A 15,701-nucleotide genomic window follows, 5' to 3' on the forward strand; every position below is an offset into this window, starting at 1 on the left:
CAACAACATAATCAATGGTGTTTAGGGGAAAAGAATCTCTCTTTAATACTTTTGCTTTGTTTCATGTAAGCCTTATGTTTTTGCTAGAAAGTCATCAGTTGTCTTTGGTTTTTTTCTTCTCATAACCTATCATATTGAGAGGACTGCTTTTCCTTTCTGTGCTCAGGATGATGACTCCTTTCTTTTTCCAAAGAGAAAAGTATAGGTGTTCCTTCACAACTTTTCCCTATTCAAATTCTTTGGGGGAAAGTGTACCCATATGTGGTATATATTAACAGAAGGGACTGCTTTCAACTTGATTACGTGCCTACATGTGTGCTGGCCAAATGCCCATTTCACAGTGGTTGTTCAGTAGTTTGATATGCACAGCTCCTTCCCTAACGCCTAGTGTTTCTCAGGGTCTAAAATAATGCAGAGCTGCTGCCGTGATACAGTACATTCTCCTATCCACGTGCTCGGCTCTGTGAAATCCTCAAGAGTTGTTTAGGTATCTAAAAACTAAAAATGATCAGAAAGCATAACTCTCTCCTCATCTCTGCCTCCATCTAATACTCTTCACTTGGATAACATACCCGCTAGGTACAATGCACCACCTTCAGTATCATATCCTGCCCACCTTCCTTGGTGGCTTTTGGAGGATAGTATCTCCAGATAAGCGTACAAAAGGAGGTCCTGCAGGAGGTGGGCAGTGGAGGGGATGGCTGGCTGAGCTGGCAGTGAGGAAGGAGAGAGGGTCCTCTTGCTTCTAGGCAGGAGGGCTTACTAGTTAAGGTGGGTCATTGATTGTGCTTTTTAACCCAGTTTCATCAGACATGTAGATAATAGAAATTCTTTCCAGATTCTGACAATAAGAAGATTTGCAGAGTTTTCACTGTTATTAAAAAATTGTTTTTCTGCACCTTTATGGGTATTTTAATGGGGAGTCCAAAGAAAGTATCTTTTTTTTTGATGATTAAAAAAATTTTTTTAAATTAGTTTCTGCTTTATAACAAAGTGAATCAGTCATACATATACATCTGTTCCCCCATCCCTTCCCTCTTGCGTCTCCCTCCCTCCCACCCTCCCTATCCCACCCCTCCAGGCGGTCACCAAGCACCGAGCTGATCTCCCTGTGCTCTGCGGCTGCTTCCCACTATCTATCTACCTTATGTTTGGTACTGTATATATGTCCATGCCTCTCTCTCGCTTTGTCACAGCTTACCCTTCCCCCTCCCCATATCCTCAAGTCCATTCTCAAGTAGGTCTGTGTCAAAGAAAGTATCTTGAGCTGCTAGTTAGATCCCTTTTTAAAGTGAAATCTTGAAATTTGAAAGGCATATATAACAAGAGGCAAATAGAAATGTGAACTAGTCAAAAGCATATAAGCAGACTAAAAGAAATTTGGAGGAGAAAAGATAGTCATATTACAACATAATCAGGTAAAACAGTATCTTAGAAGATTTGTTGAACTTAAATAGTGAACTGAAGACCCAAATGGAAGCAGCAACATCACTCTCTCCACCCCAAACAATATTATTTAATTAGCAACTGTCATAGCTATTGAAACTAAGAGATAGGCAGATAATATAAAGTAAATGTTTTCTCTAAAAATATGACAGTTACTTAATTGAGAAGAAAGTGATTTCTGCTTCAGAATAGCAATGGATTTAGGATGCTTCTTTCTATACCACCCACACCTCACTTTAAATTATCTTTAAGTTTAAATTAATACTAAACATTGAATCAGTTTCATGTTTATTTAGCATTGAGGCCACTGCTAGTCAGTGAAGGTACCTCTGCATATTAGTAAAAGGCATCCCTTCTGGGCAGATAATCCATAGACTTCACAAGTGGAAAACAGCTATATTTCAGCCTCCTTCTGACTCCCTAGACTCAGGCATGTTTGTGCAGTGCACATACTACACAAATGTACAGAGCAGAGCTCTCTCACAGATTGAAGAACTCAAGGTTTCAAAAGTCAAGAAAAAAATCTCCAGGATCATTAAATTTAAAATCATATCAATATTAATTTTAAGATTGAAAACTTAATTTTAACCTGTGCCTATATTTGTGACATTAATAAGAGACAAAAATATTTACGCAGTCAAATCATGGCCACAAAACTTGTAAGGAAAATTCCCATGATGTCAGATACATAGATACAAGTGTAAAGATGGCAGTTTAGCCCACAGGCACAAGGTAAATGTGTACTTCCTTCTTGGGGCAGCGAGAGAGCAAATAGGTGTAACCAGAACAGCAAATATAATAATAATAACTGAGATTGATGTTATTTGGCAACTTAGTAATTATTATAGTTATTTTAGAAGATGAATTCATTATATGATAAATAAATTTTATGATAAATGTAGGCTACCGTAGAGTATCCTTAAATCACACTACTACTCTATTTTTGAGGGCCTGGTAATCTACATGGAATGCATGTTTACATTAGACCTTGAAGTGAAAAAAAATCACATAATTTCAAAAGTTATACATTTTTTATAAAAACATATACAAATTTATTTTTTGAATGATTTCTTAAAAAAAAAGGTTAATATAACCAATTGCAGGGCTTTCAAAAGCAACAGATTTTTGTTGTTAAGTGCTACAAAGTGCAAAGAAAATGAAAAAATACGTATACTCACTGAGTTGGCATTTGTTGGGTTTGGCCAAGGTCTACCACCACCAGGACCCCTGTAAGACAAAATGAGAAATGAAATTTTAACTGACGCTCTGAATGTTTCGCAGTAAGCAATAACATCATAAAATACAAACATTTATAATTCAGTTACCATGCAGTTCTAGTCCAGCACTGAAATTACTCTTTATATTTTCACAGCTTTTTTATTTCTAAAATCCAAAAATTTTATCATTCCCCCAAACAGCTTTCACTGTTTTACAGCTGTTTTAAACAGCTTTATCACTAATTATGAGATAAATATAAAAGATAATTGTGACAATAATAAGTGCTGCATGTATCATTCAAAATGAAAATGAAATTATTTATAAAATATCATTATACATAAAATGATTGCTCTTAAGCTACAGATGAATAAATGTACATAGTAGGTATCTAAATTTGCCTCCTCTTCAAAAAATTGCATAGAATATCATGTTACTTTATACATCTATATATCAATCTATCTTTCAGTGCTACTGATGATTTGGTTACTATTAAACAAGGGAAACACATTTCTTGTTTTCGTAATTGTAGTTCAAGATAGTGGCCAGAGTAAATCTTGGGGAAAAATAGGAGGTAATCTATGCTAATGTATGTCAATATATTACTTCATGTTAGGGCGAGGGAGAATGTTCCCTATTCTATAGCTTAAAAGGACATAAAGCTTTTAAAACAAAATTAATGCCTAATTAAATTAAAAACATCTCTTGTCCATTTGCTTTTTAGTATTAAGTGTACCTGAATATATACTGCCTGATAAAAAGTAGACTACTGTCAGCAGGTCTTCTCTAATTAGAGTCACTCAAAATTCCCCTTTTCCCTCTAATCTCAATGAAAACACTGTGACATTTTTAAATTAAAAAAAAAGTCCCCTGATTCTTATTCTAGGGACCTTAAACCTAAAGTTCTAAATGTTAGATAGAGGCTGTCCAAGTTAGATATATTACCCATGTTTGCTTGGAATATTTAGAACTGTTCTGGGTATTATTTTGGGATTCCCCAGGAATGTAAACAGTAGGGAAGGGCATGAAAAATTGTGTCCTTAGGCTCTATTAGAATGCCCAAGTGCAAGTCCCCTTTTGACCAGAATGGACTTGGTCAAAGTATCATGCACAGGGAGAAGGTGAGGGGTACATGTATTGTCTCTGGAAATAGTTCCTCTCTAGGATAATGATGATGACTTTACAATTAGTTACTGGAACACTTTGGAAAGGTGATTTTACATAGAGGATTCAGTGTCCTAATGGACAGAAACTGAGGTAAAGCATAGGATATATGTTGATCAAGTAAAACACTTGACTTGTTTGACGTTAAATAAAACACAGTAAAGAAATTAGAAAATATTTATCTTAAAACAACATAAAAATATACTATATATCCAAATCATGGCAAAATTTGTATGCAACAACATGCAATCATATTTTGAAATATTATGTTTAAACAAGGACTGTATGAATAAGAGATATTAAATATAAAATAATTTTATTAATTAAAAATTTGTTTAATGTTAAATTAATGCGCTAAACTAAATGTTAAAATAATTAAACATTTTACTTAAGTAAATAAATACAAATTAAATAAGATGAAGTTAAATGAAATGTTAAATTTATTCTAAGAACCATAAAATACCTTTTATGCATTTCAATCGTTTGACAAATACTAATCTAATCTCAGCTCACCATGTATTTCATATTAAATTACATTTTAATGTAATGGGTTAAATGTTAATTCATTTGAATAAGCTAAATTTCCCCCACCATTACCCTTGTGTTTGAAAACATTTTCAGTTTTGCAAATACCGCTAAATAAAGTGGGCGTTATAGTAGTGAATAGTTCTATTAGAACAACTTCTTAAGTGTGGTAATTCCTACTCCTTTTGAGGGCCATAAGTATTATCAAGAGAGTAATCTACAAACTATAACACAGGCATTATTTTGAATGTACATTTCTACATAAGTATAGTTTGAAGTAGAATCAGGTTAGCCTCATTTAAAAATAAAGAGAAAAATGAAATTTAAAAGAAGTCTTTAATTTTTGGTAAGGGTGTATGGATATGATTAAATCAAGGCAACCATGACTACCAAAGAGAAAAATTCTCTTTTCTTCTTTAATTCAGCCATTTCGAGATAATAACTATACAAACTTTATAATTCTATAGGATGTGACTTAGAACAAGAAAGTCTAGATCCTTTGAAATTATTTGTCCTCTTAGTTTCTATAAAATAGCAAGGTATACAAAGTTGAATTAGAAATATTTTAATACTGAATCCTACACTCTTTTGAAATTTGTAAAAATGTAGTTTATTTAGAAATATAGTTTTCTTTAAAAAATAATCTATAATGCATTTGAAAACATTTACATTGTGGCTCTTGTTTGTAAATTCTACTTTAAACTACTGAAATTGATACCAAAATTTTTTTCTAAATATATAATACTAGTTATATAAACATTAAAAGTATACTATTATTTTAATTTTAGGTGACACTACATATGATTTATCCTGAGTTTGGAGCATGGAAATGTAAAAATCATATCAGAATAACTATTTTCTTTAGAGGTCACCAATATTTTTTTAACAATAAAATTATCAGAATTTTGTTCCAAATGGTTTGGTGTCAATGTAAGAGAGAAAGCTGCAGTTAGACTATGGTATTTAGTTACTTTAATGACCGGGGTTTGGTATTCTTTACTGTCATTATACTTTGGTGTCAAATAATAAAAAGTGACAAGCTAGAGAAACCTCATCCAGATATGATACTCCAGTAGATCCCTCCTGATCCCAACACACAAATATCTTAGACTCTTAAAAACATAGCCTAAGGTAACACTATTCTAATGACTTTTCCTTTAATTTTAAGTTAGCCAACATGTAAAACAGTGACATGAAGGAAGCCATAATTCCAGTTAGAAATACTTACTTGCCACAATACAGTAAGATTTAGTTTGTTTTAACAATAATAAATTATGAAGTGAATTTCAATAAAATTTACTCTATTGAGTACAATGGAGACAATAATATGTTTTATTATTAAATTCACTTTTGCTTTCTTGGGGCCAATATCAATAAGAGAATGAGTCTCTCTCGTTGGACCTTCCATACTTAAGAACTTTCCCTGTTAGAGAGAAATATTTGTGATTTCATTGTCCTTGAATCCTAATTTATAGAAAACTGAAAATGGTATAAGACTCCAAGTAACAGTCAACAGTAACAAATAATGGAAATTTGAGCCTGTAAAGCTTAAAGGCTCTTTAAAAACCAGATATTATATAAATAGGAAAATATTATGTAATAAAAATATTTAAAAATATCTGGGTATATTTAAATGAGAAACCCAAATATGAACAAAAATAATCATTTGAAATTTTCAGCCATACTTTTAGTCTCCATAGTCTAGGGAATTAAATGTACCCTTATGTATCTGTTTAAATGTATGTGAGAAAGGAATGAGACAATTTTAAGCAGCTATTTGAGTCTCTCAGTAGTCACATGAGAATAACTTTCCTCTATATTAGCAAAACTGCGTTGATCTAAAGTCGATCACATCACTACAAAATGATATTAGATACATTCTTAACATTTAAAGAGAATTATGGGTTGATCATAGCATTCAAAATGTATACTCCTTACATCTATATGTTGTATTCAAAATTATTCTTTAAAAGGAATTCCATTTTAAAGTCAGAATCTTAGGCAGGTAAATTTTATATGTATCTAAATCCTATTGTTAAGAGTTTCAGCTTTTGATATAAGCACAAGATATCACTCCTTTTTGTAGAAACCATTAATAAGCCTAAACCTTTGAGGAATTTAAGAAAAGTCAGACTTCATGTCTATCCACTTTTACTTTAAAAGTAAGAAGACATGATAGGAAAATTTGACCTACTTTTTCCCCTTGTTCTGTTAGTTTTGAGCCTGGCTGGTATCCACCTATTAACCTATTTTCTATTTTAGGCAAAACTGCTTTCCATGAAAATGGTTCCAGAAACTTAAACAAATCCCTATGTACATCAAAAGAGCTCACCTCAGTATATATTCAATGCTATTAAATGATGGCAGAGTTGTTTAATTTGATAGATAAGTAACCAAAACATGGACTAATGGGAAATATATTAGAGGAGACTACCCAGAACCCTATATAGAGCTCTTTCATTATTTCTGATAAATTTTCTTTAGGCTACACCATGGAATTGGATCCTCTAATTAATTAATGAAAGTCATTCACAAGTTCTGGGTGTATATGGAACTTTGAGGGCAAGTAAGATAATGAAAAATAAATAAAAATTCCTTAACAAATTGCATTATATTGGCTGATAGAAGCAACTACCCTCTTTGGGCTTGAAAGGCCCTTTCAGTAAAAAAACAAAAAAAACTGTTAGTTTACTCCCTAAGTATATTTTGAATTTTCAAAAGAAAGTATACTATGGAAAGTTCTTTAATAAAGAAGAAACTACCAGAGAGACTTCTTCCTGGGTTAACAGTGGTCCCAACAAAGCAAAAGTAAAGACATATATATAAGAATTTAAAACTCATAGGAATCACGCTATATGTGTTAAAATGAACGATATTCCATTGTCTCCTTCTGTAAAGTCAAGTCATGGTCCTGGTGTCATCATCTCTTCATACTTTTGTATGGACTACATAAATATTATGTGCTTATTTATAAAAGACTCATTTTTATGATAAACATGAAAATCAGGCTAAAAGTTGGCATTTGTGGCATTTGAAAATGGAAAAAAATTAAGGGTTGCAAGGGAAGGAAGAAAAACATGGAGAATATGTTGTGAAAATGAAGCAAATGCTACAGCTCATGTTTAGTTCATTTATACTACAGTTTCATTTTATACTACACAGAAATTGAGCTTAAATTGTGTTACAAATTGGTGTGACTTTAGAAGACAGAAAAGAGAACACTTTACAGGATGATATAGCATTTTGCTTACATGTTCATTCCAGGCATTCCAGGGCCACCTAAAGCATTCAGTGGGGGTCTCATTGCACCTCCATAGTTCTGTAATGATAACCAAGGGTCAGACTACCACAAAACAAAAAAACAAAACCAAAGAGGAGGGGGGAAAGAAAGGAGAGCAGGTTAATGATTTCCCTACATAACTCCTGATGGGATAAGGCCTGTGCAATTCATTCTCAGAAGGGTCCACTCTTGTACTTTTGCTTCTATTTTAACAATTACTTTGGTTTGTGTCTTTTAAAAACTACGTGAATATGTACAATCATTGGAGCATGTTAAGAGATTAAGGTATAGTTGCAATTATAATATTCAACATATCTTTATTAATTTCTTGATATCTGTACAACAGTGAACTTTTTCAAACAAAACATTTCATACATCCCAAACTCTGTTTTTAAAGAAAGGACTTAGTCAACATGTTTGAAATTGTCTGACTCAGAAAAATTACATAAAGTCTGAAAACAAAGAGGTGAATCCAGCATAAGAAAGTGGAATACAAACTTCTGTTCACAAAATAATGTATCCAAGAGAGAAATGTACAAATATACAGATACACAAAAATATATGAACACTAAAGTATACTTCAAATATGTATGCGTGAATTATATGACTCAACAGGCTTCTGTCAATATCTATTATGTGCATTCAAAGGATAAAAACATTTTAATGTTTTAACATGCATATCAGCTTAGCTTAGTTTAGTTTCCACAAGGGCTAAAAGACTACTTTTAACATTATTATACTAATATATTTTGACATCATCAACTACTTTCATGCTTGGTTTTCTGACACCACCTATTCCTCCAACATTTCTTGTTGTGGAGCATAGGCTCCGGACGTGCAGGCTCAGCGGCCATGGCTCACGGGCCTAGCTGCTCCGCGGCACGTGGGATCTTTCCAGACTGGGGCACGAACCCGTGTCCCCTGCATCGGCAGGCGAACTCTCAACCACTGTGCCACCAGGGAAGCCCCCCTCCAACATTTCTGACCACTCTTCTTCAATCTCCTTTGCTGGCTCCTTTTGTTTTGCTAGCTCTTAAAAATGTTGCTTTTCGCCAAGTTCTAGCCAAAGCATTCTTTTAAATAAATACACATTTATGGGTAATCTTACCTGCCACCATTAGTTCAACAATTATTTATATGTTAGGAATCGCAAATCTATTTTGTCATGATGTCTCTCCTAAGCTCTTAGATAACTCATATGTTGAACTTCATATCAGCTGTTTCTATCTGGATACCATTTCACACTCAACATACCTAAAAGTAACCTCAATTTTATCTTCTCACAGCTGTGTTCTTTATATTGCCTTCCTCGGTCAGTTCTGTGGCGTCACCTTCTATGCAGCAGTCCAGGCTAAGAACCTCTGAGAGCTCCCTGATATTTCTTCCTTTTATTTCAATTTCCATATCCAGTCAGTTACCAAAGTCTATTAATTCTACCTGTGAAATAGCTCTTGAAATACTGCTCTCCTTCGTATCACTCATCTCTGTCATTTACTGAGACTACTGTACTGTCTTAGTTGGTCTTTCTGACTTAGCCTCTCCCCCTCCCCATCTATTCTCCATACTGCCTCCAGAACTGTGCTTCTTAAGCTCAGTCCTATTTATGTCACTTAAAAGCCATGATGCCCCACACTGCCTATCAAATAAAGTCTGTACTTCAGCATGGGTCTATGGTGTTATTTACAGATCCGCCCCAGCCTATATTTCCTGCCCCCATTTCCTATAATATTTACCTTCTTCCCCTACTCCCAACTATACCCTCCAGACTGCTGAATTTCTTGTGGTTCAGAAACATGCAGTACGCTTTTACACTCATGATAACTTATCTGCTATGGCCTTCTGTGTAGTAGGTGCTAAGATGACAAGGAAATATTCAATGAGAGAAGGTCTGTTAACTCCAGAGAGTAAGCCACAGTTTGTAAATAAATTACCTAATTACATGCTCTTCTCATTTTTTATTTACTTTTACTTTCAAGAAATCTTATTTAAACATCTCAATTGTGTATGCTGTGGGATAAGAGAATGGTGTCTATCCACACTTGAGTCACTGGTTAAAGAGATAGCTATTTCTCTTAACCTCTGGAACAAGCATGGGGGTGGCAGCAGCAGTATTACCAAGGAGTCTCTGAGAAGAAAGTTAGTCACTGGGAACAAAATCTGAATGGCAGAGTATAATAGAAATTCTTCACACAAAAGGTTGTTCCTCATTTTTGATCTTAGGTGGTCTGTGTTTTATCAAGGAAAACGTTAGTTTTCCTTCTAGCTCTGGACATGGAAAGATACTGGTTTGAATCTCTCTTGCCCCTGCCCTATTTCCTCTGCTCCTCTTTCTATATGTGTGATTGTGGGCCAATGATTCTCCCAATGATCTGCTCAACCTTAATTTCCTTATCTGTAAAGTGAAAATATCATCTCTCTTATAAGCTTGTTGGAGGAAAAATGAAATCATACAAAACGCATATTAAAGTGCTTTGGTGCATTAAAAGCATGATACCTGGTGCTCAAAAACTGTAGCTGCTAACTCTTATCACTGTTAATAAGGGACTGACTTAAATGAGTCTTCTCATTTTCCCTTGATCCCTCAACCCTAACATGCTGTGACATAGTGACTCCCTGACAGAGTACACATATTTCTTTTCTTGACTTTTTTCCTACTGCCTAATAGTTTTTCTTTATGTATCTGCATCTCCTGCTAAAGAATAAGTACCTGAAGGTAGAGTCTGTTTTACTCATCTTTGTGCATCCAGTGCTCAAGTATGACAGTGCACAAGTGTCATAGGAAATGAGTAAGAAATTATCCAACACATATTTTGATAGACTTACAAAATATTTTCATTTTGTGAAGAATCTGAAGCATATAGAGAACAGGAAGATAAGAAAGAATAACAACTAGCTTTCTAACTGGTAACAAAGGCAGAATGTGGAGAGCTAATTTCGAATCACTGAATTTTAAAGCTGATGGCAACTATACAATTCCATCTGGTTTAATCTCTCTCCCAACGCAACACTCCTGACAAAAGGGCTGTTCAGACTCTGCTTGGAAAGTTTATAAAGAGTTTTTCCATGATTGGGCAGTTTAATTTCTAGAAAGTTCTTCCCCATACTGAGCTAAATTCCACTTCCCATCTTCGAATTGAAAATACAGAATTAGTTTACTCTCTCTTTACATGAGAGCCTATCATATATTTCCATCTCACTATTTCTCCACCCCAAGTATTTGATTTGGAAATCATGATATGTTCGTACTTGTATATAGCTCATTTATCCTTCAGATTTCTAGAGGAATTAGAACTAGTTGGACAGTCTTGTTGAATTTTTCTGTTAATCATATGGTACCTGCTGAGCCTAAGAACACAGACAAGCTAAGTATACCTTATTATAAAAACCAAGTAGAAAAATTACTTCAAATATGGCATTAGGGAAGACATTTTTCTTGATTAAGCAGATAATTCTGCTTTTCTATTGAAAGGATACTGATATCAATCTAAAAATCATGTATTACTACTGAACATAGATTTAAAATAGATTAAGGGGTGGAAAAAATATGCCAGGATTTGGAGCAAAGTTTTATTTCTTCATCCATGCAGTAGGTTTTAATCACATATTTACTATGTTCTAGGTGTGCACTTTGCCTACATCAGCATTGTCTGAGAATCAAATTATATATATTTCTTCTAGGAATTCAATTATTCCAATAGATAACTACTGTCCCTCTTCACCGCATTGGTCTTAAGCTGAAAAAATTGTGGAAATAATATCTATGATACAAAGGAGGTATGTTTTGCATAAAGCTAGAAACAATATTCCAAAGACTGTTTCTATAATTCGGATACAAAAAAAGCAGACACATTCTGTTCTTGAGTAGCATCCATAGGATTAAATGTGTGTCATGAGAGTTGTTTTTCTACTACCTTTTAAGAAACACAGCTAACTTTTATTATAAAGCTCACAGTTTATAATCCATATGTTACATATACCGGGTGTTATGAGTAAATACCTTACAAGAATCCCTTAATTCTACTTCACTTTTTACCTATTTTACCATTCATACGAATATGATTCCTATTTTCATTTAAGTATATGATATTTATAAGTAATTTCCTTTAACCTTGTATACGTATATACTGTGATTTTAAAAGTCGTTGTAGGTATTTCTGGTTTCTGAGGTAGGTTCATACCAAAACACTTTACTTCCTCCAAATTATAAAGAAATAGATAGCAATGATATTAATCCAAATGGAAGAAATAAACTACTCTCTTTGGGTTTGAAAATGAAAAGAATTCATACTTATATGATAAACTTAGTTAAACTCTTCAATAAGCGATTACTCCCCAGAAATGTTTTCTTACTTTGTGTCATAATTTACTTATAACACAAAACACATACATATTTGGCTAGATATTTATAAAATATAAAGACCAATATGCTTTTTACTTCTGCATTTTCAAATGAGATCTAAGTATTCATACAGCTTAGGTGAGCATTGGTTCACCTTTCAAACGCTGCAAAACTGACTCAAATCAGACTCTAATTTTTAAAAGTATTGAAAATATTGGTCTGGAATGACAAAAATTCAAAGAGCAGCTAGCTGAAAAGTAAGAGAACTGAATGAAGAATAAATTACAGGCATCAACTTTTGATGTATATTTAAAATGCATCTGTTATGAAAATCTTTTGAGGAAAAAAATTCTTCAAGTTGTATATAGCTAAACTGGTTGGCTTAGCTCACTAAAGACTAAAAGATATATTCAGTCAGTGAAATATCCTACCGATCTTATAAATTCTAACTGCCATTAATAGATTAATGGTGGTTGGTCATAAAAATCATCCCTAACATGAGTAGAAATAGGAAAAAATAACTTAAATATCTAAATTAGGGTTTTATAAGATCTTAAGAAAATACATAGAAAATGACTGAGCCTAAATAAAAGAAATGGGTTTTTTCTGACTTTGAGGATCCCACAAATACTTACATAACACTTTTTCTTATCATGTAATATGGTATCTCTGAAAAATTTGTGCTTCATGTCCCAATACAGTTTATATATACAGTTGACCCTTGAACAACATGGGTTTGAATTGTTCCAGTCCACTTATACATGGATTTTTTTCAATAAATATACTATTGGAAAATTTTTTGTAGATTTGTGACAATTTGAAAAAACTTGCAGATGAACCACATAGCCTAGAAATATCTAAAAAATTAAGAAAAAGTTAGGTATGTCATGAACGCATAAAATACATGTAGACATAAGTCTATCCTTATATAAGCATAAGGGGAGTGGTATGTAATATAAAATTAATAATGTGTTTTCTTACTGTTTTAAAATTTTGCTTTCAAAGAACTACATTACTATACAGTATGTGCCTCTCTCTCTCTCTCTCCCTCTCTCCACATCCCCCCCACAACCCCAACTGGAGAAACTATGTATCAGCCTATCATCACATGTAAGTGGTTTAAAAAAATGTAACAATGTTTACAATACTGTATTGTGAATATGACTGTAATACTGTATGCCATAAAAATGTTATAATCATTCATTCATTAGTGTATAGGATAGGCTACGATGAAGCAATCATTGATTATTATGCTAGTTTACCATAAAGCTATCATATTGCTGCTTCTTTGTTATCAATGCATGAATTGTTATACCTGTAAATAAACAGGAATTTTTTTCACATGATCTTTTCATTTTTGATGTCCCATGTTAGAAATATATGTAATATCTGCAGTGTTTTGTATCATTTAAGACAACATTGATGAAGATACTGACAGATGATTCATCTTATAAACAGATGATATAAACTTATGGTATTGAAAAATATAGTGCAGTACTATAAATGTATTTTCTTATGAGTTCTGTAATAACATTTTCTTTTCTCTAGCTTACCTTATTGTAAGAATACAGTATATAATACATACAATATATAAAACATGTGTTAATTGACTACGTATGTTATCGGTAAGGCTTCCAGTTAACAGTAGGCTATTAGTTAAGTTTCAGGGAGTCGAAAGTTATACATGGATTTTCGACTGCACAGTGGTTTGGTGCCCCTAACTCCCATGTTATTCAAGGGTCAACTGTATATTATTACATGTTGGCAGAAACTCCTTGGTCTAAGTCACATTTACCTGAGAATCAAATTATATATATTTCTTCTAGGAATTCAATTATTCCAATAGATAACTACTATCCCTCTTCACTACATTGGTCTTAAGCTGAAAAAAACTTAAGACCAATGGGTGTTAGATTCTTAATTCTCTGACTCCTTTGGGTACACAACAAAATACTTAACATTTTTAAAGCAGATACATGAAACAAGCTCCTAAAACTGTCACTTATAAAGTCTGTTCTTGTTAAGAATAAAGAAAGTAAATCAATTCATTCTTTTCACTAATGTTATGATACACTAACCTCTGACCTTTGAGGAAGAAATTTAAAATTCTGAATTCTGGATTAGTTTCTTTGAAATATAACATTACAAAATTAGTTTCTACCCCATGCAGTTTTCCCAAGAGAGACAGAGGGATGTTTTAGCTAAAATAAGTGATATCCTGGAACAGCATACTTAAAAATGTCATCAATAGCTGAATAGGTTCAATCTTGGTGTATACTTCTGGGAAATTTTGATATAGAAGTAGGCTAACATCTAATGTATACTGATAGTATTATGCGTGTTCAGTAAGACCCATTTTAATGTTTATTTCTAAATGGTTCTCTATTGCTTTCATATTCTGTAAAGAAATATGGTAGTATATAATAGTCAATGACATTCTTTAAAAGATTTAGAAATATATTTTATGCTGCTTATTCTATTTATTTCAGTCAACTAGGTTTTATTTAACCTATCTTAGTTATCTTTTATAATAATTACTATACTTTTCATATTTCCTCAATATAACTAACAAACGGGTAATAGCTATCATTTTTAATAATAATTACTATAATGCATTTCTACACAATGTGTTTTCTCCAGTGTACCAAAGGCATATGTGTAGCACCTGTTAAAATATGGTTTGTTGTTACATCAATTTGGACATGTCATAGATATGTTCTCAAGAGCCTAACAACCATGTTATTAAGCCTTTAATGTATATACTAGAAGCCAGCAAATAATATAGTTTGTTTGTATAAGATGAAGGCAAAAAACTCAGCCTCTAGCTTCCTGCACTGATTATTTATTTACCTGTGGTCCTAAGGGTACCATTCCTCTTGGAGGCGTCATTCTCTGCATTGGCCCACCCATATTTGGATGTCCTAAAAAGAAAAAAAGTATGACGATATTAGCAATGTAATGAGCATGAGTGCTAAACCGGAGGCTATAGCCTCCTCTCTGCCTGGTGTCACATCTTATTTACTAAGGACTGAGTTATTGACATCACTTCATCTTGGCTTCCATGGCCAGTTTTCTACCTCTTATCACTACCTACCCACACTCTCCATTAATGTCTTGAAATTGAAATGTTCTTCCTATTCTGTGTTGAATTACATCTCTCACACCATTTGCTCCTTTTTTTTCCCTCTTGGAATAGTATAATAGAGCCATACATATTTGTGGTACCTAAACAGCTCTGATTATTGGGTTTGTTAAACTACCACATAAGTTACTTATTGCATAGCATCCTCTTTCCTCCTGCTTATCTTTCTGGTGGACTAACCTCTCTATCTGAAAAAGGCAGAGAAGATCACAAGTGATAAAATCACTTTGAGTCTCACTTGTTTGAAGTTATACAAGAGGTTTTAGAAGTTACTAGTTAAAATACAGATTCTGGGTATTTAATTATTCTGTTCCTTATGTTATCACTGCCCTCACTATCACACATAATTAAGAGTTAGCTAAAAAGATAATTACTTGGCCATGTTACCTGTAAAAATGCAACTGATATAATTATGGAATATCTGTACAAATAAAACCTTCCTTAAAAAATACAGGATTTCCTTTGAGATTTTGCATATCAATTTCACTTTTACTTTAAAGTAGTCACCTTGTTGTCGAGTTGGGTCCATTCCACTGGGAAGTAAGGGCTGACTTCCTGGGACACCTCCAAGAGCCTAGCATATTTAGTAA

At 33.2% G+C, this 15,701-nt stretch overlaps 1 protein-coding gene across 8 annotated transcripts in view; it reads right to left on the reverse strand.

The window, feature by feature from the left end:
• SSBP2 (single stranded DNA binding protein 2) overlaps nt 1-15,701 on the reverse strand; it is a gene marked incomplete at its 3' end in the record, with an annotated part of 330,177 nt that overhangs the window by 33,751 nt on the left and 280,725 nt on the right. For all 8 annotated transcript variants that reach the window (XM_081231547.1, XM_081231546.1, XM_081231543.1 and 5 more), the window contains 4 exons: nt 15,619-15,685; nt 14,820-14,890; nt 7,602-7,669; nt 2,625-2,673 (listed from right to left, as the gene is read on the reverse strand). In XM_081231547.1, the coding sequence (XP_081087673.1) occupies nt 2,625-2,673; nt 7,602-7,669; nt 14,820-14,890; nt 15,619-15,685 (255 nt within the window). The remainder of the gene's footprint in view (nt 1-2,624; nt 2,674-7,601; nt 7,670-14,819; nt 14,891-15,618; nt 15,686-15,701) is intronic.

The sequence above is a fragment of the Mesoplodon bidens genome (genome assembly GCF_964165515.1).
Source record: "Mesoplodon bidens genome assembly, chromosome: 4".
Lineage (NCBI taxonomy): Eukaryota > Metazoa > Chordata > Mammalia > Artiodactyla > Ziphiidae > Mesoplodon > Mesoplodon bidens.